The sequence below is a fragment of the Acanthopagrus latus genome, chromosome 13, assembly GCF_904848185.1.
Source record: "Acanthopagrus latus isolate v.2019 chromosome 13, fAcaLat1.1, whole genome shotgun sequence".
Lineage (NCBI taxonomy): Eukaryota > Metazoa > Chordata > Actinopteri > Spariformes > Sparidae > Acanthopagrus > Acanthopagrus latus.
In genome coordinates this window covers 14,422,259-14,447,338 of record NC_051051.1, presented here as the reverse complement: position 1 = coordinate 14,447,338, position 25,080 = coordinate 14,422,259, and the positions used below count along the sequence as shown (strand labels likewise).

Here is a 25,080-nt window from a genome sequence, read left to right as displayed (position 1 = left end):
GTGAGGAAAGAGCTGCTCAAAAGCAGAGCAGAACGCTTTAAAAACATGAAAGAAAAAGCATCATAAATTAGTAGAAGATGGGAATGTCAAAAGCCTTTTTCAATGTTGCCTTTGCTGTTTTGTTTTTTACTGCCTGCGCTTCATGGAAGGCAGCATGACTGTGTGATATTTTGGCCTAAAGTGCTGAAAGGCAGCCATCTGGTTGAGCAACCACGTAACTGCATCTTAGAGTGATACAGATAGCGATCAAGGTCCTCTGACACGTTATTATCACATACTGTCCTTATCAGTGCAGCTATTGTTGTTTTGATTTTTTCCTCAAATCACTTTCCTTAAATCACTGTTTTTTTTTAAGCCCATCATCAAGATGTGTATGACACAGTGGGGCATTCTTACGGGTTATCCAAGGTGAGGAGGAAGAAAGAAAAAAGTCAACAGAAGATAGTGGAGGAGCCACCCATGCCTTATCTTAGCGACCCACACTAAGACGCTGAGATAAATATGAAAGTGGCATTCTCTTGCTTTCTTTGTCTTCTTCGTATTTACCTTTTAATGTTGTCCTTGTTAGCTCCCGTTAGACTGACACTTGCCAGGGCCAATAGGTGTGTGATTGCCAGTCCATTTTGTTTTGCCCTTTGATTACGTCCTCATGAATTATTGACTCCTTCAGGGCTTATCTCTTTTAATCACCTCATTACCACTTTGATCTCGCAGTCAGTCAGCCAGTCAGTCCGTTGGTTAAGGTTTTACCTGCACCCGCTGACAAAAGAAAGTCAATGCGGCTGAACAAAATATAAAAAAAAGCAGCAATAATAACATTAATATGAGATGCAAGAAAATAAACATATGTTCCTTTAAAGCAAAGGAGTGATTATTGCCTCTAAAAATGAGCTGCCATCCTTCATTATTCAAAACCTCCATTTAGATAATGTGCCTGTCTCTTTGGAGTCTCAGAAATTGCAGTCCGATGGGAAACAGCCCCTCAGGGTGTGTAATGAGTTGGCATTATTCATGAACTCTTTCATTTGCTGGTGCAGTCTGCAAACACTGGATGGGCTTTGTCACAAAGGCAAGTCTGCATGAATCAGTGTCGTTATGTTTAACAGTGTGGAGCTTTTTACACCCTTTGATTAGCTGTGTCATACATAATTCATTCATAACTTTATTCCCAAATTTAAAAAATAATAAATTATTAACTGTGTTTAATCCCATGGTGCATGGAAATGTTATCCAACTTTATTATCTTCTTTTGTTTTTGTTTTTTAATTCAGTTAATCTGGTTGTTATAATCCAGCTTTATCCATCACATGTATCCTGCTAAAACATATTAATTTTACTTTCATTACGCTTCCATGAGGCAACAGCGCTGTTCATGACTGTCCACCAAATGTTAGGAAAACATGAAAATGATGCGAGTACCAGAGGTGATGGCTGGACCACACGTCCCTCCTCCCGTACCACGACGCAGTGTGCGTAAAAAACACGTTTACGTCGAGTTCACCGTGTTGATCCGCCTTGCAGCGGAAATCCGTGTTGGACATTTCAAAATAATAGCAGGCGACCTAAATCAATGTTTATGGCGACGGATATGTGACATGACGACATTATGCCAACCAACCCAATATACGTACATGTATATAAAATATGTCTATATAGATGTGTTTTATTCCCTATTTCGGTGTTTTGAAATTTAAGTCGCCCTAATTCACAAGCGAACCAGTCCCTCCTGGAGGCTGCAGGTTGAACCGGAACGCCTTCACATTCTCTCTGACTTGACTGTTTTCCTCCTCGGCAGCCCCGGTTTGTCTCCGGGATGCTGAGCAGGCGGGCGGGGCCGTTTTTCCTTGCAGTGCCCTGCCGTGGAGTGATGTAGCAGGACGTACGGGACAGAGCTGCACACAGGGAAGCAGAGCAAACAGCACTACGGTTGGTTTAATTTTTTTCTCCCCAATAAACTCGTTCAAGTCTGTGCATTTATGAAGCACAATGGATCTATTTAATACGCCAGTTTAACCGCCAGCCGTCTCGGAGCCAACCGTGCAGCCTGACACACGGACATCTTGTTTGTCTCACATCAGGAGTGTAGAGAGATTTTTTTCTTGATTCTGGACCCCGGCTGTGCTGTAGTGGAGGCTCTCTACAGCCCGTCATGGCGTGGCCCTGTATCAGCAGGGCGTGCTGCATGGCCCGCTTCTGGAACCAGCTGGACAAGGCTGACATTGCGGTGCCTTTGGTGTTCACCAAGTACACGGACGTCTCTGAGATGCAGCACATCCAGCTGCAGCCGCCGCTCCACCCTCCCCAGGCCCGGGTCGCCATAGAAACGCAGCCGTCTCGCGCGGAATCCCGCACACGCGCGCCGCGAAGGTGCGTCTCCGAGGAGCGCGTGTGCAGCTCGGTGATGCGCGAGGACTTTAAGCACTGGAAGGTGCGACCCGAACCGAGCTGTAAGCCCAAGAACGAGTACCACGGGCCGGAAACGCCGTTCAACAGCGAGACCCAGTACCAGAAGGACTACAAGCCGTGGCCCATCCCGAAAAGGTACGACCACCCCTGGATACCCAAACCTCCGAACGACGAGCGGGCGCCGGACAGGTCCAGGCACGCCAAACAGCACGCAGCGCTGGCGGACGCGGACAGCGGCGTGGAGAAGGGCGCCATCGCCGACAAGGTGCAGGAGAAGGACCTCCTCCAGGCCCCGGAGAGGAAAAAGAAGTCCAGTAAGCAGGACGGGGCGAAGAAAGTTGTCCTGAAGGTGGATGGAGAGGACAGAGGGAGGGCAGCGGCGGACGCTGTGAACAGGCAGATCCGAGAAGAGCTTACAGGAGGCAGCTCGTACAAGTGAGTTCTAACACCGTCCGTCACTGCCCACCGAGCCCAGTCTCAGGGGTCAAAGGTCATGTCATGCAAATATACATGGGTATCAAGATGGTAACCATAGCCAGAGGTTATACACACACAAGTCCCTGTTTACAGAACACACAAGAAATGAATCTGTTGTCTGGTGAAAATGTTTAGGGACTGTACGGAAACTACTGCAGTGAGGGGGTCTTCTTTTAAAGAATAAAGCCCTCTCTAGCTTGATTACAAAGACAAAAGTCGCAGCAATCTCCCCCAAAACATTTTAAAGTAGCATACCAATATGACTGAATAAATCAATCCAGTTTATTTATCCATTAAAGGGGCTGTACATAATAATTAGTAGCATTTTACATGTGTGAATCGCTGTTCTATTGGTCATCTGTGACCAGATTGTAATGATGTGTGAAAAATGAGACCCTCCTCGTCTCTCTCTCTCTCTCTCTCTCTCTCTCTCTCTCTCTCTCTCTCTCTCTCTCTCTCTCTCTCTCTGTTGCCTCCACAAGCCTGTGGACGATTTGTTTGAGTTGCCATATGTGCTGACTGTGGATTTCTTTGTATAGGATTCAGGATCGGATTTGCCGTGGCAGTCCAAAGACTTTTTGCACGTTCTCGAGTGTCTCCTCTGAGTGCCTCTCTCCGCTCCACTGACAGACAGCTACAGTAGCTAACTTCAGTATAGAAATAGAGTCCACTAACTTAAACTAACAACCGACTTGTAGTACAGCAGACATTTCCACATAGCACCTTTAATAAACAATTGCACAAATGATTTGGGAGGATTTAGTCCATGGCGGTGCAACATGGCAAACTCTGTAGAAGAGGACATGCTCCCTCTATTGGCTCATTCTCAGGTAACGGAAACGCAATGAATTTCATGTCCATTGGTGAACAAAAACATATGAATATCACATTTCATTTCTGCCCTCTTGATCCCTCTAAATCCTGCACACTGGACCCTTATTGAAAGTGGAATTGGCAAACTGGCAAACGGAACAAAATGATGCATCCTGGTTACCCATTTGTTATGTATGCTTCACTTTACTGCAGCTCTGCTCTCAGTCAAAACTACCAACACCCCAAAACCTTACCACTAAAAGGAAAAATACCTAACCCTCCCCCCTCTCTTAACAATTACCCAAATAATCACATAGTCTTTTACTGGAGGCCCCCTGTCAAACCATTAATATGATGTGAAATGTGAATTCCTGCACATTTGAGACTTAATGAGGGGTGAATAATTTGTCACTTAATTTGAGGAAAACAGTTGCTTATTATCTTGAAACAAGCAGCTCAGAGGTAAAGGCATCATGGTGAAATATTACGGAGCAGTCAGATTTCCCCTACAGGTAATGAAATTAGATGGAAAGGTCAAGGTAGAGTTGTTGCCAGACACTGTTGAAGCTTAGGTCCACAGGGCTAATTTCTCTCCTATTATGCAGTGTTCCTGAGGATGATAGGGACTGGTGGATGGATGAGCATCAAGTCACGCATGTCAACAGTCACTGTGTGTGCGCATGTCTCCTGAAGCTGTGCACTGACGTAAGTGGTTGCATTAATGTTCAGGGGAGGCTGCTGGTTGTGCAAGTGAGAGATGATGTGACATATGAGATCCATGTCATGTTTTTTTCTTTGTTGGTACAACTGCTGTTATCTGGTTTTGGTGGATTTTTAAGCATTTTAGCAGCATCTAATGGATTAGTCTTGGAAAATAGTCAGAATTTATTTTGAATACAATGAGTAAAACATGCATTTTGACACACAGTATTCACTTGAAATAATTCAAGTTAGTGTATTTTTGCCCAGGGTTTGTCACAGAGTACATACTTGGGTTGATACAGGAATCCTTGCTGAGCATGATTCAGCTGGCACTCTGAATGACACTGTGTGACATCAGCGAGTGAGTCTTACAGCTGTTTGGTGCCTTGCTGCCAGGCCTGTGTTGTGGAGCAGTCAGCAGGGTGCAGCCCAGGGCCCTTTCCCCCACATGGCATGAAATGGCTGTACGGTGACAAGCAGAAGCCCAGTCAGACTCTGTCTTCCTCTCCAGCAAGCAGAGACTCAAAGCAGGTCAGCTGTGGGTTAACACAATGACTAGTGTGCACACAGTAGCAGTACAGTTACATACACATATGCACCCCATTTAACAGTCATTGCATTACTAAATCATGAGGCATATTTACACAGTCACCATCACTGTACTTCATACAAAGAAAAGGCTGATTTCTGAATTAGGACAAGGCCATATAGGTTCAATGTCACAGTATAAAAACACATTGTTACTGATATTGACACATCACTGAACTGTGTTCCACTGGACTGCTTTACATTAAGCAAACATTTCACATGTTTTGAGCAAGTTGCAAATTTTGTTTGTAATTACATCATTCATTCGGACATCATTTTATAAACGCATTAACAATGCAATCAAATTACGATAATGATATTATAGAGTGACACTAAATGATGTTAACAAACTATTTCCCAGCAGCACACTAAGTTACGGTATTACGAAGTTATGGTATTATGGTATGGTTGATTGGCTTGTTCGTCCCAGTTAATGTTCATATTCCAGACTAACTAAAGACAGTATAACAGCATAAATGTTAATGTCACAGAAGCAATTAACAAACTATGGCTTCATGGTATTTTTTTTTATTATCTGGCAGTCTTAGGTCCTCATTCATCCATAACTGCTTAACTGTAACTTAAACTAGCTCATTCATCTACGTCCGATACACATGAAATTACACTCACTCATAGATACCGGCCACCTCCAACCAATTTTTGTGGACATCCGTAATTCTGCTGAGAAACCAATAAACAAACAAACAAAGGAACACAGGTGAAAACGCAAGTGGAGACAACAATATCTCTATCATATTGCAAGTCAAAAGCGTCCGACTTTAATATTTAATATTTATCTCCTATGGTGAAATGGAAAGTACAACGATAAACATCATCAATCATTTTCTCGTCCTCAAGAGAGAAACAGTCTTTAGTTTTATCTTTAGTTTCTGTGCCAGTTATTCCACATGAGGTTTAAAATGGAGACTGCTGTCTAGCCACATGCACAGGTATTTGTAAGACTGGAAAATTTTAATTGGAATGGATGGGCTCTTGAGAATGACCTACTTTGTCTTGTCAACATTCAGGAGAAGTTTGAAATAACACAGAGATGTTTTAAGAATGTTGATGATAATAATTCTTAAACTCCTTCCTCCTAAAATCCTGTTTCCGTTGGGTTATGGTTGCAGCAAACTTTTCCTTTCCACCGTTAGTGTAATTCTTGTTAGTCAGTCTGTATATAGACTCTGTGGAATGATGTAACTTTCATTCAGGAGACACATCCACTGTCTATTCAAGGCCAGCCCTTCGTTCCATTGTGCCCATTTGCACCAGGCCAATTACACATGAAGCCCTGCTCCCCTCAGCTCTATTTTTAGTTTCTATAAACTCTTATTTATCCACAGAGAGCTTGCTGAACACAAAGGCTCTTTTTACTACAACAGTGCACCTGGGAAAGCTGAAGGCATCCACCGTTTCTTCACTGTTTCTTCTCTTGCCTGAATTGGTGCAGTGTTTTAACCCAACAGCCTCCCAGTCACAAGCCCCATCCAACCCTCATCACGCCTCCAACTCGCTGCATTATGTTCAAATGCCATTTTTTTGCATGAGTCGCAGACAGTAACTGCTGTAGTCTTTGTTAGTCTTTTCTCCCTGCACTGCTGTAAAAAACAAAGGCTATTCTTCATCTTGTCAGCATTATTTGTCACATCATGTGATGCGTGGAGTCTAATAAAAGAATCCAAAGAGCAGATTGCTTATAGAATTATCAAGCAAAAAAAAAATAGAGAATGACAAATGAGAGTGCACTTTCATCGCCCGCAGTAAGGCAGGTAGACCTGGTTCACTGAGTTCAAGAAGGATAGAACGACTGAAAATGCATTAATTTTTAATTTCGATTTGTGTCACGTATCACGGGCCGACCTCAGGAGCTTCTTCTTTTGGCTTTCTTCTCACCTGGGCACAGTAAATCCTCCCTCTTCCAGACAGGGATGCCTGACCAACTCAAAATGACTTTGTCTTTTATATCACATTTAACAAACCTACCCAGCACTCTAGGTACCAGACAGTACAAAGTAAAGAGGCCAATGGATTCTGCTGGATTTAAAAAATGATCCTCTTAGAGAGCCGGCAAAGCCTCATGTTCTTACTGACAAGCGGTGAATGTAGAAACACCCATTCAGCCTCAGCTCAGAGACAGCGATACGGGACAAGTCAGTGGGGGGACGGGGGGGGTGTAAACGGCATGTTGTTATCTCACATGTCCGAGGCTAACTCGTTTGCAGTATAAGTGCAGCAGTGCGGTTTAGTTGTGTTGTGTTGTTGTTGCCGAAATATAATCCTAATATCTCAGCTGATATAAATTTGTTGCATGAATTTAGAGCTCTGCCATCTAAAGCTAACTGTCATATGTCATCAATCCAATCTGATTGTATCATATCTGATTACAGTTATTTCATAAGGAAATTTCTGTGAATGAGCTATGTGAGATACTACGGCCCAGTTTAACCTGCAGCTGTGACTGAAACCAAGCTTTCTAATCATTTTTTTATATAGTATGTTGGATAGCTTTTTAAAAGAATTAGCAAAACTTGTATTTTTACCATTGCAAAGGCCCAGGCACTGACAGTAATTACTGACAATACCAAGAATGCTTGTAAAATGTGCATGCTAACCATCCTTTCTGACCCAGTGAGAAGCCCCTCTAATTCTCTAATTTATGGTTACAGCTCTAGTAGCTGTTTCCATTGAGCCACTGCCTGAGAGGCTGTAGAGAGGCTGCGAGATAGAGATGAGGCCAACAGATCCCAGGGAAGGGAGGGAGTATTGACCAGAAGCCAGGCTCTGACACACCAAGAAGCTACAGTATTGTGCGTAGGCGGATTGATTCCCTTGAATACTGTGAGAGAAGCGGGCCAGCCTTTTATCTCATGCAGGCCAGCACTGGTGTAAGACCTAGAGCCAGCATTACTGTGGTCACCATCAGCGATAGCTGAACACAAGTTTGTCTCAGTGGTGTTAGTGCACAGATTTACTTACAGCTTACAGAAGAAAAAAGTGCATTCCAGCCCAGAGTCACACTCAAAAGTCCTTTTTTTATTTTACTGATTTTATTATTTAAATAGAAAACGCTCATTACAGTTTCCCAAAGCCCACGCTCAAATGGCTTGTTTCGTCTTATAAATAGGTCAAGAGCCCTGCATTGTTTAATTCATAATGACAACTGAGAAGGTGAAATCTGCCATGACATACATTTTTGTTGGCTAAATCAGAAGTAAGCAACTCCCTGGTTCCCCTGACAAAAAGCCTATGGGATTTTTTGATTGGATTATTAATTATTGCTGAAATGAAGCTTTTTTTTAAGTATAAATAAAATCTCCAGCATTGAAAAGTTAATGACTGGCTACAGACAAACTTCATAGTGGTTGCATGACTTTACTTTAAATTGATGTTTCTACAAGTTGTAAATGTATTAGTAATACTAATTTGTGACCAAAATCCACCTGTAAAGATGGACTAGGAAGTAGAGAAGTCTCCATGTTTGGCATGATGACGTCTAATGTTCCCACAACTTCCTCCATCTCATTTAGCCACTTCTTAGTAATCGCCGCTTGAGACGCTTAAACACTTACAGTTCAGTCGTGGGATCTTAACTGACGTATTTTTATATCGTAGCACAAAATGTGCAAATCTCCTAAGCTTGAGTCAAAAACAGACCTTGCTTAAGGCATCCCACCAAAAACCCATTCAAAAACCCCACTGACAACATTTTCCATCCTTTAGATGACACGGATGCAGACTGGAAATTAATTATGAAGGCAGCACGAACAAACATGGAGGAGAGTGAATGGGACGACACAAAATGAGGAGCTTGTACGTAAAAGAGAGGCTACTTCTGTCAAGTGGATGTAGTTCGGGTTTAAAAAATCTAGCGTGGACTGTAAAATAGCCAAAATGTAATAGGAGATTATGTAAATTATTAATACATAACATTACAGAAAATGTGCCAGATACGTATCGTTATCTGCATACAAAATTAAGAAGAATTTGGCCCTAGTATGTTGTGTGGTGCACTTTATGTGGCATTAGAGTATTTTTACAGCAGCCCTTCAGCATTCCTGAGAGCTGCTTACAATAAAAACCTTGGTTCACTTTATTGATTTGGGGTTTTAAAACACAGTTAAATTTCTTCCTCAATGGAAATCCTTTACCAAAGTAAATTTGATCTGACTTGTATTTACTCTAATCCCTCCTTGTTTTCTGTGGCCTGCCAATAACCTGTCATCACACTTTTAACTGTAGGGTAACTTGTGCAGTTGACGCCGTTTGAGCCCACAATTGAAGGCATTTGGTTTTTAGAGTTTTTCTCCTATCGGCCTCCCTTGGTGAGCGACTCAGATTGCAGCATGTTAGAGCAGGGTTGCATGAAGCTCAGCAGTGCTGTACCCTGGCGTCCTTCCACCCCTGTCAGTGCCAGTGTTCGGTTGCAGTGATGAGGACTTTCTCTGCACATCCCCTTCGCCACAGCGGGTCAGCAGGGTCAGCTGTCCAAAGCAGCTTTAATCATACAGCAAGAAATATCAGGCAGTATAAAACAGTGCCCGGGCCTCAGTGATGCACAGAACTGAACAAAATCCCCCCCAAATTATAAAGCAGGGAAGATTCAGAGACAGAACAATAGTAATAGTAGGATAAAGAAGAGTTGGTTTATTGAAATGTGTATGATTTTTTATTTTTTTCTTAAAACTAGGAATTTGCCTGCTTTTCTCCATCTATTGTGATGGAGCAACTATCTCTAGTTTTTGGAGAATTGGTAGGCAAAAAGATGATGGTGCCTTAGGCTTTAGGAAATTACGATCAGCGTGTTTCTTTAATCAAATGATAAATCAAGAAGATATTTGGCAGATTAATCATTCGCTGCAGCCTTAGGGTGGATGATATTGAACCTTTCATTTCTGTGACACATTCTCAGCAAAAATCGAACATTGGGAGGACTGCACAGTTTTCGCTATGACGAAACTTCAAAAATATGAAAAATAAACATACGACACAGTGTATGCCTCTGAAAAATTAATATCTATTAAAATAGATATTTTTATAGAAAAACTAAATAGTTGCAGCCATAATACTAAAGAAGAGTAGTGCAAGGTGGTGTAAGTACTTAAGGGTTAAGAAGCTTTTTTTCATGCCGATTCTTTGTGCAGTCAAAGGAAAAACGTTTACCAAGTGCACTCACAAAGTGTTTGTACTGCACAGTAAACTGCTTGTGTCCAACATTAACCTACCTCCCGTGGCGCTGAACACTGAGAATATTTCCTGCGCTGAAGGGAACAGCCTCATGTGAACGTCACACTGTTGTGTTTTCCCTGTCATGATGTGTCCAGCAGCTCTCTGACGTGACAGCCGCAGAACCGAAGATGCCTACAGACTGTGGATTTTTAAACAAGTACCAAGTACACCCTGACCACAGAGACACTGGCTTGATTGTTGCACAGTCATATGTCTATGAATAGTAGCAATGTTACTGTACAGACCGGTGTTTCACACTGTGAACCTTGTGTGCACTCACAATCTGTCTCTTTCTCTGTCTCTCTCACATACCCATGTGAACCCTGTGGTGTCATATGAGTGCTTTATACTCTTGGCCTTGGACATTGTTGTATAACCTGTCTTTGCATTGTGGCTTCTTGGTCCAGCCGAGAATTGAAAGTGGACTTCAGTCCTGTTATGTAACCTCTCATTCCCTGTGTGATTTCTACCTCTCCTCTGCGCCACTGGAGGGATTTCTGTGTTCAGCAGCCATGTCCCTGTCACCAGCCTTTGGATCCTAAATAGTCTGTTTATCACATTATGCTAAATTGATGGCGAATGTCTCAGTTTTGTTTAATACATGAGCAGCTTAAATGTCAGCGCCTGACAGCTAATTTGAATTGAGATTAACGCGAACTAATTATATCGTTGTAAAGATGAAAGTTTGGTCGCGTTCATCTTTGATCGAAAATCTGTTATGATAATTTATAACTATATAAATTTTAAATAATTTGTAAAAGCTGGTTGTCTCGTTCACAAAGGTTAGATTTAGTACTTGAACAACTTCTGTCACACATCATGAAAAATTATATTTATAGCAAAGTTTGCAGAATGGTTTTAGGGACAGTCTCTTTATGAATTAAAGTCGCACTTTGTAGGATATGGGCATCATTTTAGTTTAACACATTCAGAAAATTAACTAACAACAACAGAATATGAAGACACCACAGTGTTGATGCTGTCAAAGACCTCTATGTGCTGTGTTGCAGAGATATTTACAGAAGATGGCATCCTAACCAGCCAGCCTTAGCCCGTCTTGTTTCCCCTTTACCACTTTGAGTCAGTGACATTTCACAAATTTTCTTAGCTTTCAATGATATATATGTACAAACCAAACTCACAAAAAGACGTCCGGAATGTCGAGAAATGAAAATACTCAAACATCTAGTACAACTGTACACCTTCCGGATTCGGGTTTATCTCTTTTGCTGATTTAGGATGAGTTTAATTGTCCTGTTAACTGTTTGTACAACACACTTCATTCAAACTGGACATGAACAAAATGAAACTCACCTCAACAGCCTTGGTCAGGCTCACCAAGTAACAATTCTCTACAATTCTCTCTTGCTCCTCTCCTGCCACACCCCTCCCCGAAGCCACTGTAAGTCTTAGAAGCAGCGTTCACTCTTGTAGGCTAGTAAGTAGTCTTGAGCTGAGCCCCTCTGCCCGCAGTGACAACCAAACAACCACACAATTATAAATATTAGGTCTAAGGGCTGTAACCTACGCATGACCTGTTGTTGTTTATCATTTCACTACCACATGCTGTCCCATGATAACGCACCACAGGAACACCTGAGGTCACAACCCTGCTTTCACATTGCGATGCAGCGTCAGACAGCTCAGCTCTGTCTTGTAACACTCCTCTCAGCGCAGTACATTAAAAGATGTAAAATCATTGCGCCTGTCCTTGCCGCATGCATAACATTACATTAAGCAGGATCACATGCTCTCCAAGGCTGTTTTCCATAACTGCCTGTTATTGATTTGATGTCTTTTCATGCGACTTGGGCTTACAAATTCTAATGAGGCTGTAGTACAGCAGCCGGGCCTTGTCTGCTCCTCTGTCCGCACTAAGTGGTGTTGCCAAATATAGTGCTTTTCTTTACTTGCACAGGGAATGGAGACTTTTCACTGAGCCCTGGCTACAGTTGCGTGGCTCTAAGTGCTCACACTGGATTGTGCTGCGTTGGGGGTTGGCGAGTGTACGTGTTTTTCACTCCACTGGAGCCACTGGGGACGACTGATAGGTGTCATCTGACTGGCCTTAATCAGAGAGCTGTCTTCTTTTTTTTCCTTTGTAATTAGCGGAAGCATTGTGGCATCCAGAAGCAATAGGTTTGTGTGTGTTGGTGTACATAAATCTTCTTTTCTTGTTGATTAATGCCAGTTTTTAATCATTTTCATATAACTGCTAGCCAAGTCATTTGGAGTTATATGTTGACATAGTCCATTGTTTCATTTCCTATAGAGCTGCACAATGGTGCAAAGAAATTCTGCATCCAAATAGCAAATGTATTCATTTGTTTCTGGCTGTGAAAGAAGAGTGTAAGCTTCCTCCTCAGATAATAGGTTCGTATGGTTCATATTTCTGTGTCTAAAGCATTACCTGATGACCTTTATATAAAGATTAGTGAGACGTTAACATTTAAAGCAAAGGCCAAATAATCTCTGGTTACAGCTTTTACACAGTTAGGTTTTGTAAAAACTAAAAACACACTGGTGATGAACTTAACGTCTTTAGTCTTGAAGTGTTGGTTTGACAAAAGCAATTCAGTGACATTACCTTGGTGATGAGAAAATTGTGATAGGCTTTTCTTCATTTGTGTGTGCTATTTTTAAACATTTTCTTGAACAAACGGAATTGAAAGTAACTGTTAGTTGCAGCTCTACAAGGGAGATGGTGTCGATAGATGCACTGTCTCAATCTGTAACATATGGCGGTCTGCTCCATATGAATAGATAAATGAGTAATGCTTAGGGGATACGGTACACTGCAGAGAAAAATACAAATTGTAAATGATAGAGAGAGAGAGAGAGAGAGAGAGAGAGAGAGAAAGCTATGCAGTGTGATATATTAAACAGTGTTAATATGTACCTGGTATTAAGCTGCAGTGGTCGTCCTCTGCGGTACAGTGACTGTATCTATTGGTCTTTAAATGGCAGGAGGCGGATACAGAGCACATGCTGCAGGCCAGCCTGCTCTGTGTGAATGCCACACTGCTGACCTTCTTCAGAACTGCTGTGTGAGGACTACAGAGTATCACACCATCAGACTTGTGCTGCAGACCTCCTCCCACCTACAGTACCCCTGACATACTCCCCTCTACAGTAGTAATGCACCACTTCACCTCATATTTTTCCTGTAGACAAAGATTACAATGTTGGTGTCATGCCATGTTAAAAGTGATTTTTTTTTTCTTTTTTTTTATGATGTTCTAACAAAGACGTTTTTTCAGTATACACACCAACATAATACAGCAATATACACCTACAAAGACAACATAGAGACGCATCACTAATTTGCATCTAGGGATGATCAGACACAAAACAAAAACAAAAAATAGCACTCATAAAATATGCATAACATTGTATATAATGTACAATGAACCTGTATAATTAGTATATATTGTGAAAAACTGTAGCGAGAAGGGTGCCCTTAATAGTCTTTTTACAACACCAGGTTTATAGAATGAAATGTGAGTTGAAGTCCTTTTATGCTACACAAGATTCAAAAAAAAACAAAGCAATTTTTTTTATATGTTGGATGAACTGCGGAGTCTCACAGCCTGAGGAAAGAAGCTGCTTTGTAGTCTGGTTGTACGGCAGCAGTAACTGTATCTTTTCCAGTTGGCAGCAGGGTGAACAGACTGTGGCTGTGGTCAGTACCAGTGGTCTTTTATTAAATAACAGATTCATTTATATTATAAGGAATAATCAGGCATTTGGGAAACATGCTTTTTGCTTTCTTGCTAAGAGTTAGATGAGAAGATTGATACTAGTGTCCTTTCTGTATGCTAAATATGAATAGCAGCTGAGTATCTTAGTGTAGCAAAAAGACTGGAAACAAGGGGAAACAGCTAGCATGTCACTTTTATGTTAAAATAGCTCATTGTTGACCTTTGGTTTCACACCCAAACGGCGGTCTCCATGGTGAAAGTCCTGTAAGTGTTTATCTGGACCACCCAATATTGACCTCCTCCACAATTTCACCTGACTTCATCCTTTGTTGCCGTAATTTTAGCTATGACCACTGGGGCTGTCCTTTTTCAACAAATGTAAACATGGGTGGGAACAAATTTCCCGATGAGGATGGGCGGAAATCATTATTCAAGGGCTTTAAAGTTCTACAACATTGTGTGTTATTTACTGAGAGCTGACCTGCTTCTTTCCACACAGAACTGAGTACAAGGCTTACAGAGATGTGAAGCCAGCAAAGATGATCCGGGCCAAGTCCCAGTACCTGCCCCCGGATGAGAAGACCAGCCTAGAGACCAGCTATAGCGCCACCTTCAAGGGGCAAGTCCCTCTGCGGTCTGCTGACAACAAAGCCCTGGAGAGGAGGAGGATACGCAGTTTGTACAGCGAGCCTTACATAGACCCCATCAATCAGGTGAGAACGCACTTTTCTAACTCTGAAGAATGAATTGAAAATAATTAATGAGGGGGGGGGAGCTGTTTATATTACTGTAACGGTGTGAAATTCTTGCCATGTTCATCTCATTGCACAGCGCATTTTTAGTCATAACTGAGTCACTTCAGCTCAGGATTCTCACTTCCACTGTCCGACATCCTTAGGTTGACAGGTATAGTGCCCGCTCTAAACCCAGAAAGTCTGGAGCCACATCATCTGGCCCGGGCAAGCCAGGGAAGAAAGCCAAAGATAAGCAGAGCGGCGCACTGAGGGGCTCCAAGAAGACAGCCTCGGAGAACCACCCCGAGAACCGGCCAGCTGTGGGGGACAAGGAGAAAAGTAAAGAGATGAACAACAAACTGGCTGAGGCAAAAGAGTAAAAATCATTTGGCACTACTTCTCCTTTTTATTTCTTCTTTTTTGGGGGTAAAGCAAACACAGAGGCTGCAAAATTAATTAAGGTTTTCATCTTTATTCTCATCTTTCCCTCTGTTTCCCCCTCCAGTCTCTTTCTTCCTCTTCCCTTCTCTGTTATGTCTCTCAGTATGCACTCATTCTTCCTCTCTTTCCTCTCTCACTACCTCTGGGCTACATTTGTACAGTAATAATAATAAAATAATATGTTCGGGTTTAGACATGACATTGCTCCTCCCTTTCTCACGCTATACTAGATCACTATAGTAAGGAGTGGGCGGGAGCATCCTCTCCCTCCGCCATTTGATGCCACCCACCACCCCCACTCTGCTCGTCTCCATCTCCAGGTTGCCATGGCTACTGGCTGCCTGGCTAGCCAATGGATGGCTCTTGTTGCATGGGCCCAACGACAAGCAAATCTGACAGGTTGGCTTTGTTCAACTGAGCAGATTGCTTTGTTGAGTTTATCAAGGATTTTTTTACTCCTTCTTTTTTTTGTGTGTTTTGGGGAAAGGATAACCGAATTGGCACTTTGAATACGGTTTCTGCACTTGCTAAATTCACAGGAAGTCTGAAAATCTTTGATAAATGTCCGGCTTGGTTACTCATGAGTGTGTAATCCACGGCTTGTTCTGTACCTGCTTTGTCATTTCTGCTGCTGTTCTTTGTTCATGGTAGAGCTCACGGGGCTCGAAGTCTGTGTTGGGCAATGTCACAACGCTTTGTTAAATGTGATTTTTGTAATGCGGTGTCTCATTTTGAACTGTTGTTGGCTACATAAACCTGCTCATCTAAAGATAAGCGCCCTGTCCTCCCATTCAGCGTTTGCTCTGCTCATGTGAAACCCATTCATACATACAGTGGTTTTTAATTCACTCAAGGCTATTTTGTAACACCCAATTTGTTGCCAACTAACCATCTGGGTCACACTAAACTGATTATGCATTAAACACCAGTCATTTGCATGGCAGATGAGTATTCCCACCGAATTAGGTAACACTGTCGTGCAGTCAGAACGGCATTTTACATTAGAGTAACAACATTTCTCAGAATCAGAGAGAGATGAGTTCAGTGGAGCAGGAAAACACTGTGCTGACTGGTTCAGGTTGTCTCATGTCTGCCAGGCCCGCAGCCTACAGAGCTGTCAATCCCTATAGCCATAACTATGCGTAATCACCTCCAATGCAGTCTTTGTTAACAACACTGAGCTCTCAGCGTAGCCGCACCACAGATATGCAATTTAAATAGCATGCACTCAAACACAAACCTCATTTTGGCTTCTTTTTTTTTTTTTTTAACGCACTCTGCCGAGGGTGACCGTGACCAATGTGATTAGACTGCCACGCGACAACAGCAGACGACTCGTATTGCTGCTTAACAGCACGTTTACATTTAGAGAGGGAGCCCTGTAGATGAAGCACAGACTCACATTCCAGATAAATAAGAGGAAGAATCCACTGCCGTGTGCAATTTGTTTACAAGGACAACTTTCTTTATAGTTACGTTATATCTGTTAAAACCATCTGCTATTTTAAAGGGCAGTCCAACCAACATTGAAAATTCAATCATCATCTACTGAGCCTCATGCAGTTGGAATGTCGTTTTCGTTGTCCAGAAAACAGCGTTCCAGCTTTCTCCTAAACGGCTGAAGTAGATTGGGGGCCCCATTCAGTAAGTGGCTCCATATAGTAATATAACACGTAACCCAAGTCTCTGGAAGCCCTGAGATGCCAAATAGGTTTGAAAAGATGTTATTTACACCCGCAGTGAGTAGCGAGTACTCACTAACACGTTTCACTTTGCGGCTATGGTGACGATTTAAGCTTGAAAAGGGTCGAAATAAGGTCTTTTCAAAATCTATTTCTGATCTGTGGGCCTCCAGAAATTTGACACAGTTACACTGGATGAGCTGTAAGGAGCCATTTTCATACTCATTTTTTTTTTTGGTTGTTTTTTTTGTCTTTTAAAACAACTCCCTAGATACTTCATTTGTTTAGGAGAAAGCTGGAACGCTGTTTTGCTATGAAGGGGGATGAGTAGAAAATGACAGAATTTTCATTTTTGGTTGAACTTTAATGCATTACGATACGGGCACAGCGATTTAATATGTAACTGCTTGCGTTTTGGACTCCACGTTCATCCCTCTCTGTTTCTGAATCCGTGTTGTTCTGCTGGTTTTGCGTAGAGTCCAGGCCAAAAGTATGACAGCGATGTTGCTTTGGTGAGGTTGCGTATGTTTTAAAAATGTTGATTCAACACTGGATGTACTTAGCAAGTTCAACATGGTGGTTCTGTGTTTGTTGAGCAAAGAAAAGCCAAAATAAGCTGTAAAAACTCATCTGTCAAAATCCTGGCTGAATCTAGAGTTCATCAGTGAGATGTGTTGAAGAAAAAGGGAACTTAAAGTAAGTTGTATTGTACCTGTTATCTGTTCAAACTGATCATAACCACCCTTGTATATATAGCTTATATCTGTCTATACATTATAGCAGGGCTACATGTTGGCTTGGGTCGCACTTGGTCCAAAGCATCCAGGTGCTTTCTTTTAGTATATAAATCTATATAGAGAGAGATTTTTTCAAGTCTTTGTTTTTGGATTAGAAGAGCACTGTACAGTCCTGTCATGGGTCGACCCATCATCGTGCTCCACCCCCCTCACACGCCTCACTGTTCTCATTAGCTCTGCTGCTCAGCATCTTTCCCTCCATTCTGAGTGGACGACTGCGCTGTCTCTATAATGTGTGGCGTGTGAGACAGCACCCATCACCACTGCCACCATGTCTACCCAAGATGAGCACGTGCCCCATCAGGGATGATGGTCCAAATCATTAGCATTTTGCAGCCTTTGGTTGGGGGACCCTTTGTCATGTAACACAGGGGTGGGGGCTTATAGGGGCAGTAATGTAAACAGTGCTGAGCACACCACACACACCCTGTGCTAGCTTTGTGATTATTAGGCCAATAAGGATAGAAAGTCTGGTAAAAGAAAGTTATGTCTTGGGCAAACAAACAAAAAAAAAATGACTGTGACGTGCTTGTGTTTCTATCTGCTTGCTCATTAAATGAAACATTACAAATAAATGCAAAAAGCAGAAAAAAAAGCAGTGTCTTCTTGCTTTTATTTTTTTTTTTGTTAAGAAGAATGAAAGATTGGCGGTTGCAGGTATCTGTCAGCGTTTTCTCCTGTCCCAGTCTTTGTCATCGTGAGACAGACTACATTGAATAAATCCACATGGAAGAGAATTTTGCTCTCACGGTTTCTTTCTATGCTTATCCAAGACTGCGCCCCATTCTGGCATGAGCTCTGACATCCTGCGCAAGCCGTGCATGTTGCCCTCACGCGAGGACTGAAGAATATATTATTCTTGCATCATGTCTCCAATATATTCCAAGAACTCTTTGATTTGCAGGGCAATATGCATGTAAACGGATGTCCAGAAACTTATTCCAGAATAAGATGTCATGTGCTTCCTAGGCTTCTAGTTTACGTACGAATGATGCTCCTCTGTGCAAAAAAAAAAAAAAAAAAAAAACACCCACAGATGTGTGTTTGCTGAGATCACATTGTTCTTTCTCATACCTGTGTCATAGAGTATTTTGAGGATTTCACATTTGGATGATGCTGTGTCCAATTTGTCGTGTGCTAATGAGTGACATTCTGATTCATTTGAAGGGTTGTGCTAAAACAGTACCACTACATACAACTCTGCCAGCCAATCCGAGATATTGGCTGGGTGCAGACTCTAAAGCAACACCTGTGGGGCTGTGCACTTCCCAATCCCAGGTAACCGACCCCGAGAGCGACGAAAAAAAAACAAAACAAAACAAAAAAAAACAATAGACCACGAGCCACAAATGCCACTCATTCCCATTCATACATACGTGTGGTTTAATTTTGTTTTCTATTACAGTGGCACTTTTTAATTTTTTTGGTGCACCACCACATTATCTCTGGTCTACTCCTCAGGTCATAGCCCCTCTGTTCTCTTCCATATGGACACTAGAGTAGGTGGGGTGGGGGTGGGGGCGTCTGACTGCCTGCTGTCACATCCTATGTGTGCGGTTCCTTAAGGTGCCTTTTCTTAAGGAGGCCTCAGGTTTAGTCCAGTCATCTCCAACCATTCTTGAACCTCAGTCAGCTGCTGTTCCGCACCCACTCCTCATGGTTCAAACAACGTGCATGACATGAATTACCCACCCGGGGACGAGAGTTTGGCTTCATTTACGAAGCAGGTCACTCATGAAATCACCTTATATATGAAATGAAGCACCCTGCATCTCAGCTTGCTGTCACTGGGTAAAAGTTTCATACTGTTTTCATTTTTTTTTATTATTATTATTATTATTATTATTTTGAACTTGTCTCTGAAGCATGCTGCCACTGTTTTTTCTGTTTGGACCTGCAATCTGATGTTATGCTTGATAATTTGGTCTAGACTCTGCACTAGAATGTCTGAGCGTTAGCTCGGATGTAAGGTGAGGGGTGAGTATGAATGGAATGAGGGAAGCCGCTCTGCTTTGGAAAGAGACTGTTCAAAGGAAATTGTAAGTGCATGTTAATGATATTCACTCTTAATTTCGTGCTGCTAGTTTATTTCGGTAGGCCTTCGTCCCACGGCGGCCATTTTCCTCCAATAGTCAGTGTTGGAAACTCAAATGCTGGGGTAACGTGATGCTGCTGTGTTGCAGGCTGCAAGTTGTGTGAACGTTGGTAATCTGACACATTTTCCGCAACTCATCAGCAGCTGAGAGGATGATGATGATAGTGAGAATCTGGAAGCCCGTTCGGCCTTGTTCCAAGGTAAAACAACTTATTTGCTTACATTAGTGTGTTGTTACATCCTATGTGTGACAAATGTCTGCAAGATGTGTGTTGCCGTTTCTGAGTCGATTTACACCTCTCCTAACTGCATAGTAACTTTAGCTGGAATGAGGTTGACTGCTAACGTTGGCTGAGCTTATCAGTTATCAAACCAGTTGTTTCATCCTGCAATATGGTCCCGTGTCTCTCTGGATTGCACTCTCCTCTGTCCTTACTGCTGCTGATCAAGCAGTGAAATGATACCAGTTTGTCAGATTGCCTACGTTCCTACGTCAGAATCAGAGCATTACAACATTTGAGCTTCCCACTCTGAGTAGGAGGAAAATGGCCGCTGTGTGGATGTGGTCCAATGTGATTTGGATTTTTCACCAAAGTGTACTGCATCTTGTGACTTCTCTTTCACAGAACACCCCGAGACCCTCATTGCACTATTGGCATCCTGTATGTCGTACTGTCACTGTGACTAATTGAACGGCTCAAAGTATAGATTTGAGCCGCTGGCCTGGATTGATCTAATTGTAAAGCGGTCCAGTGCAACATTCCCACAACACAACGGGTAAAAAGTTATACATTCCATGATTGGTAAGTCACTTAATTCTGTCACGATCGCCTCGTAGCAACAACAATTCAGATGAGTGAACGGCTAAAGGAAGCCCCTTAACCATGTTGTAGTTCTGTCTCCGGTTGAGTGTTCAGCCCTAGAACGAAAGGCCGATATCCTCTTCTGAAAATGAGCGGTCACAGGGTGCTCAGCCTCAACTCAACCCAGTGACTTGTCCGCCCGAGAGGAATGCCTCATCCTGTGTCTCTTTCTGTCTCCCTCTCCCCTGGTGTCTTAACCATGTGCCGCCCCGCAGAGACGCTCAGGACGAGCCTCTCCGACCCGGTCATCATCATTCCCAGGGTGCTGCTGGAGGAGAGCCACAACCACTGCTGGAGAGAGCCGAGCCTCGGAGGAGCGGCGCCGTCGTACGCTTTGCCCTAGACGGGAACCAGACTGAGTAGGTCTGCAGAGGGCAGATCCACCTCGCACAGAGACTGCTGCTCTGCACTGTACATATCTAGTATTTGCAACTGAGTTGGATTAGGAAAAAGAGGTGAAGCCCACAAAAAAAAAGGAACAAAAATAAATAAATAATAATAATCACTTTGTGCTATTCAAGAGGAAGCTCACGTATTTGAAAACGCGCATGTTTGGAACAGCTTCTGGCTCTAAGGTCGCGGCTGTTCGACCCACGGCATTATCGCAATGGTGCTACATCATTTCTTTCTGGTTTCATGCAGTTGATTTCAAACAAATGTGTCGATATTATTAGAAACACCACACCATAAAGTGCTTATACAACAACTACACACAACTGTACTGTACATTGATCGGTTTTAGTGTAAATAAATCAGCATAACTTGCAGATTGCCGGACTGTATTGTAGTTTTTGTTGTATGGGTGAGTCATTTTTACAGGTACGGGTGTGTGTAGCAGAACCGCAGGCTTCTAATGCACATGGGTCTTGAGTGCATAGTGGACTCTGTGGGTTACAGAAACATTCTGAGTGATACATGACTGATTTTTAAACTTACGGCTCTTGGCATCATTTGAAGCTGTTATATTTACAAAGCCCCTTTTTTCATTTAACAGAATTGTTTTTTTTGTCATTTAAAGTCCCCCTCCATTCAAAGACTTTGGTTTTGCTTAATCTTCACTAATGTTTGAGCTTTACTGTGCAGGATGATCTCTGTGCAGAGGTTTCACTTTAATCTACAGAAAAGGGGCTTCACCATAAATCCTAGCACCTAACACCTGGACGTGTGAACGAGAAGCCAATCATGGTGGAATATTTAACTTACGCTAGCGCGATGTGGACAGTGCTCATACGCTTGGAATAGACCAAGTAGGAGACATCTTGTATACATTTAAATTTAAGAAACCTTTATGGGGTACTTGTGTATAAAACGTGAATTATTACTCACTAAAGAGTATTTCTTGGCATGTGTGTGTTCTGTAGGAGAAAACACCAAGTTTACACATCAGCGTCTCTTCACAAGTGTTGGGGTGCATGATTGCATATGTGAAAGAATTGCACAGAGCCTTTTTTTGCGCCTCCAAAGGGAACTGTGTGAAATCAGTGGCTGGGAGAGACGGGGAAGATCTCAGTTTTGGAGTCATGTCACAGCCTGCTCATATATGGCCAATACAAACAGAAAAGCCGATGAAAGACTGATCAAACAGAGATCATGTATCTGACTTGGCGTTCTGTGCCAGCCCTCAGTACGTGGCAGGTTTTGTTACTCAACTACAAACCACAAACATATTAGGTTTCGAAAAACCTCCCTCAAGTTTGATCCAGCAAACAACAAGCCCGGATATATAGAGCTGGTCATTTGTCAAACAGCTCCGCTTGTTTAATGTATTCCTGCTGGAAGGAAAATAGACTTGAACTTGTTTTCTGTGCACTCCTGTCAGACGTTCAAGTCAGCAACAAAAAGGAAAGAGCGATGGCTTCCCTACTTTCCCTAAAAAGCACGAGCATCCATCCTTTTTGGAAGCGATTTTTGGCAACCTTTTATGGGAGCCTCTGTTAACGCAGGTACTCATATTTCATTTATGACTTTACAGTCCAGTGCATGAGGGAAAGAGGGATTATTAATAAACAGGACGGGAAACAGGACTCTGCAGCTGGTTTGAGGTTTTGGTGAGGAAAGCTGTTTTCCTGTCACAGTTTATCTCGCTCCTCATTAGACTGGCCCTCCTTCACTTGCAGCTTCACAGAAAAATTACTGTGGCTATATATATATATATATATATATATATATATATATATACACACACACACACACACACACACACACACACACACACACACACACACACACACATCCCTTCACAACATAACAAAACTCTCTGCCTCAGATATGGTTTCTCATCACAAGTAGAATCAGTGCAGAAGTAAATCTCAATCGGCCTTCATCCGCAAATCAGCCATTTTGATTTAATGCTTACAAATTATTCAAAATCCTAAAAGAGGACTGTGTGAAGAGAATCACACAAAAATCATTCTGTTGTGTTTTTTATGCTATTTGTACTTGTTGGCAGTGAGAGATATATCAGTGAAAATCTGATCCAGAGGCTCTTTATTTGATTGCCGCGACTCTTGTTTTTTGCACTATGAATGCAGGTTTCAGATGCAACGAGCGAAGACCGGCAAACCTCCCTGAAAGCAGTCCTCACATACAGAGCTACAAATCTTGCCAGGCATCAGCAGCGAAGAAGGCAGTCATATGACTTGCTTAAAGCAACATTATGTAACTTTTTAACTGGAAAAAAAATCAGTGTGAGACTTGTTTTGATGGCACAGTGTCTCATAATCAGGTGGAATGGTGTCTCTGTCTAATTCACTCTGCCCTCCTTTCTGCACTCTGTAACTTCAGTGAGAGGGTTTTTGTTCGTAGTTAGCACCTACATTACGTCAGACAAACTGTTACAGACCTGGGATTTGTTTTGAAGAGCAGTAGGCGGGCGCCACATCCCACAGAATGCCAGTTTCAACATAATAAGGCCTTAAGTGAAAGACGCAATATCACAGTGTAAAAATACCACAGTGCAAGTAAATGTAAAGTAAGTAAGTAAATTGTAAATCTTTTAGCGCTCGCTGTCGTTACCTGTACCTCTAAATTCAACCGAAAGTTCATCAAAAGGTCTAAGAATCAAGTCTAAGTAATCAATTACAATTCAACATCAACATCTCTTTACAAACCCAAAAGAATTAACGAAACACAAATGACCGTCGTGATCATTTGCACTAAATAACAGCACAGTTACGTAGCAGAGACGGGACCTGCAAGATAAAGACTGCTAATTTTAACTACTTTGTATACTGTTGGTTACAATTCCTTGTTCTCATTGCATATTTCACAGGAATATTGAAGTACATTTCCCTCTGAATTACAGTGGAGCACAAGTATCTCTGATTTTATAGCTGAGTAAGTGCAGTTAGTAGTTAGATTCCACCACTGACATAAATAAAGTTAATTGACAGGCAACAGTCTCATGGCAGGGCTGAGATTCATCAACTGCCCCTTGGTGTGGCAATTACACTGCTCACACTGGAGGACTGCAATCCATTGGCTTCCACTGTCCAGGTCCTGAGCTGCTCTATAAAAACACAATAAGGACGTTTAATTAGTAATGAACCGAGTGAGGGGAGGCCTTCGGAGACCCATGTGTATCCTGAGCCTGCACACACACACACACACACACACACACACACAGACACGCGGCATAAAGTGTGATGAATTGACTGTGTCTCAGAGCCGACCTGACCTGGATGAACAGACGGATGCGAGGACGAGGGGGAGGAAAGAGGAAGGACTGTGGAGACAAGGATCGTGTTGCAGCCATTACGAGGGATGTGGCTCTGCTGCTTTCCGGTACTTAGGCGTTCGGAGTGGAAAAAACCCAGCGCACCTTCTCCACAATCCCCAATGACGGATTTATGTATTCGTGAATCTCTCCCTGGACACTTGTTTTGTGTATTTAACGGTTGCTACTAGCTGTGCTCAATCTGTGTGCGTGTGTGAGTGTGTGTGAAGGTTATAAATAATCAAACACTTTGCTGATTTTACAACCCAGTGCAATCCAAGGCCATCCAAAGTAAATTAACTGCAAAAAAAAACAAAAAAACCCCCCAGTCCTTTAACACTCATTAGAAGATGAAATTTGGAGCCGGAGCCGAGGAATTTGCGTTTGTTTTTTTTTAAAGGCGCATTTCATCCGATTTCATTAGTCCCCGCTCTTTCCCTCCCCTGTGCTCGCTGTCGCTCCCCTCTCCCTCGACCCATCATTCCCTCCATCCCCGCACTGGGCTGTTGCCATGGCGACGGGTTGCCATGTCTGAGACGGTGAGGCTGAACGGGTTAATTGGGAGGCGGGGCGTTCGCAGCCCTCCAGATGGTAGTAAGCCCTCCTTCGCCGCAGGTCTCCGGGGACCTTCTCTCAAAGAGAAAGCCTCTCCTGTTTAGTATTCAATCCAGGAGCTGCCTTTATGACCCTGTAGTCAACAATGTGGGATTATGGGAGGTGTTGGGGGGGCTCCCCCTCTTCAGCTCTGCTCAACTGAGAAAGGCTTACTCAAGATCTTTCTTGATGTGATCTGATTAAAGGAGGATCATGATCATGCCCCTCCCCCCTCCCCTCCAA

General features: G+C 42.7%; 1 protein-coding gene and 1 long non-coding RNA gene across 3 annotated transcripts; one reads left to right on the top strand and one right to left on the bottom strand.

Moving 5' to 3' along the window:
- Positions 1-1,659: 1,659 nt before the first annotated feature.
- On the top strand, positions 1,660-21,282 carry map6a (microtubule-associated protein 6a). 2 transcript variants are annotated; one of them, XM_037120710.1, is made up of 5 exons: positions 1,660-2,841; positions 14,416-14,629; positions 14,815-15,026; positions 18,738-18,848; positions 20,744-21,282. In XM_037120710.1, exons 1-5 carry the CDS (start codon positions 2,150-2,152, stop codon positions 20,889-20,891), a joined length of 1,377 nt encoding a protein of 458 aa, XP_036976605.1. In that variant the 5' UTR covers positions 1,660-2,149; the 3' UTR covers positions 20,892-21,282. The 2 variants fall into 2 exon arrangements, with proteins under 2 accessions (XP_036976605.1, XP_036976606.1); XM_037120711.1 differs by lacking the exon at positions 18,738-18,848 and having other exon boundaries at positions 1,663-2,841.
- LOC119031919 lies at positions 4,529-10,390 on the bottom strand. The gene is made up of 3 exons (XR_005078744.1): positions 10,212-10,390; positions 5,617-5,667; positions 4,529-4,860 (listed from the first exon to the last, which is right to left on the bottom strand). It is a non-coding gene; the product is annotated as an uncharacterized LOC119031919 (long non-coding RNA).
- Positions 21,283-25,080: the final 3,798 nt, after the last annotated feature.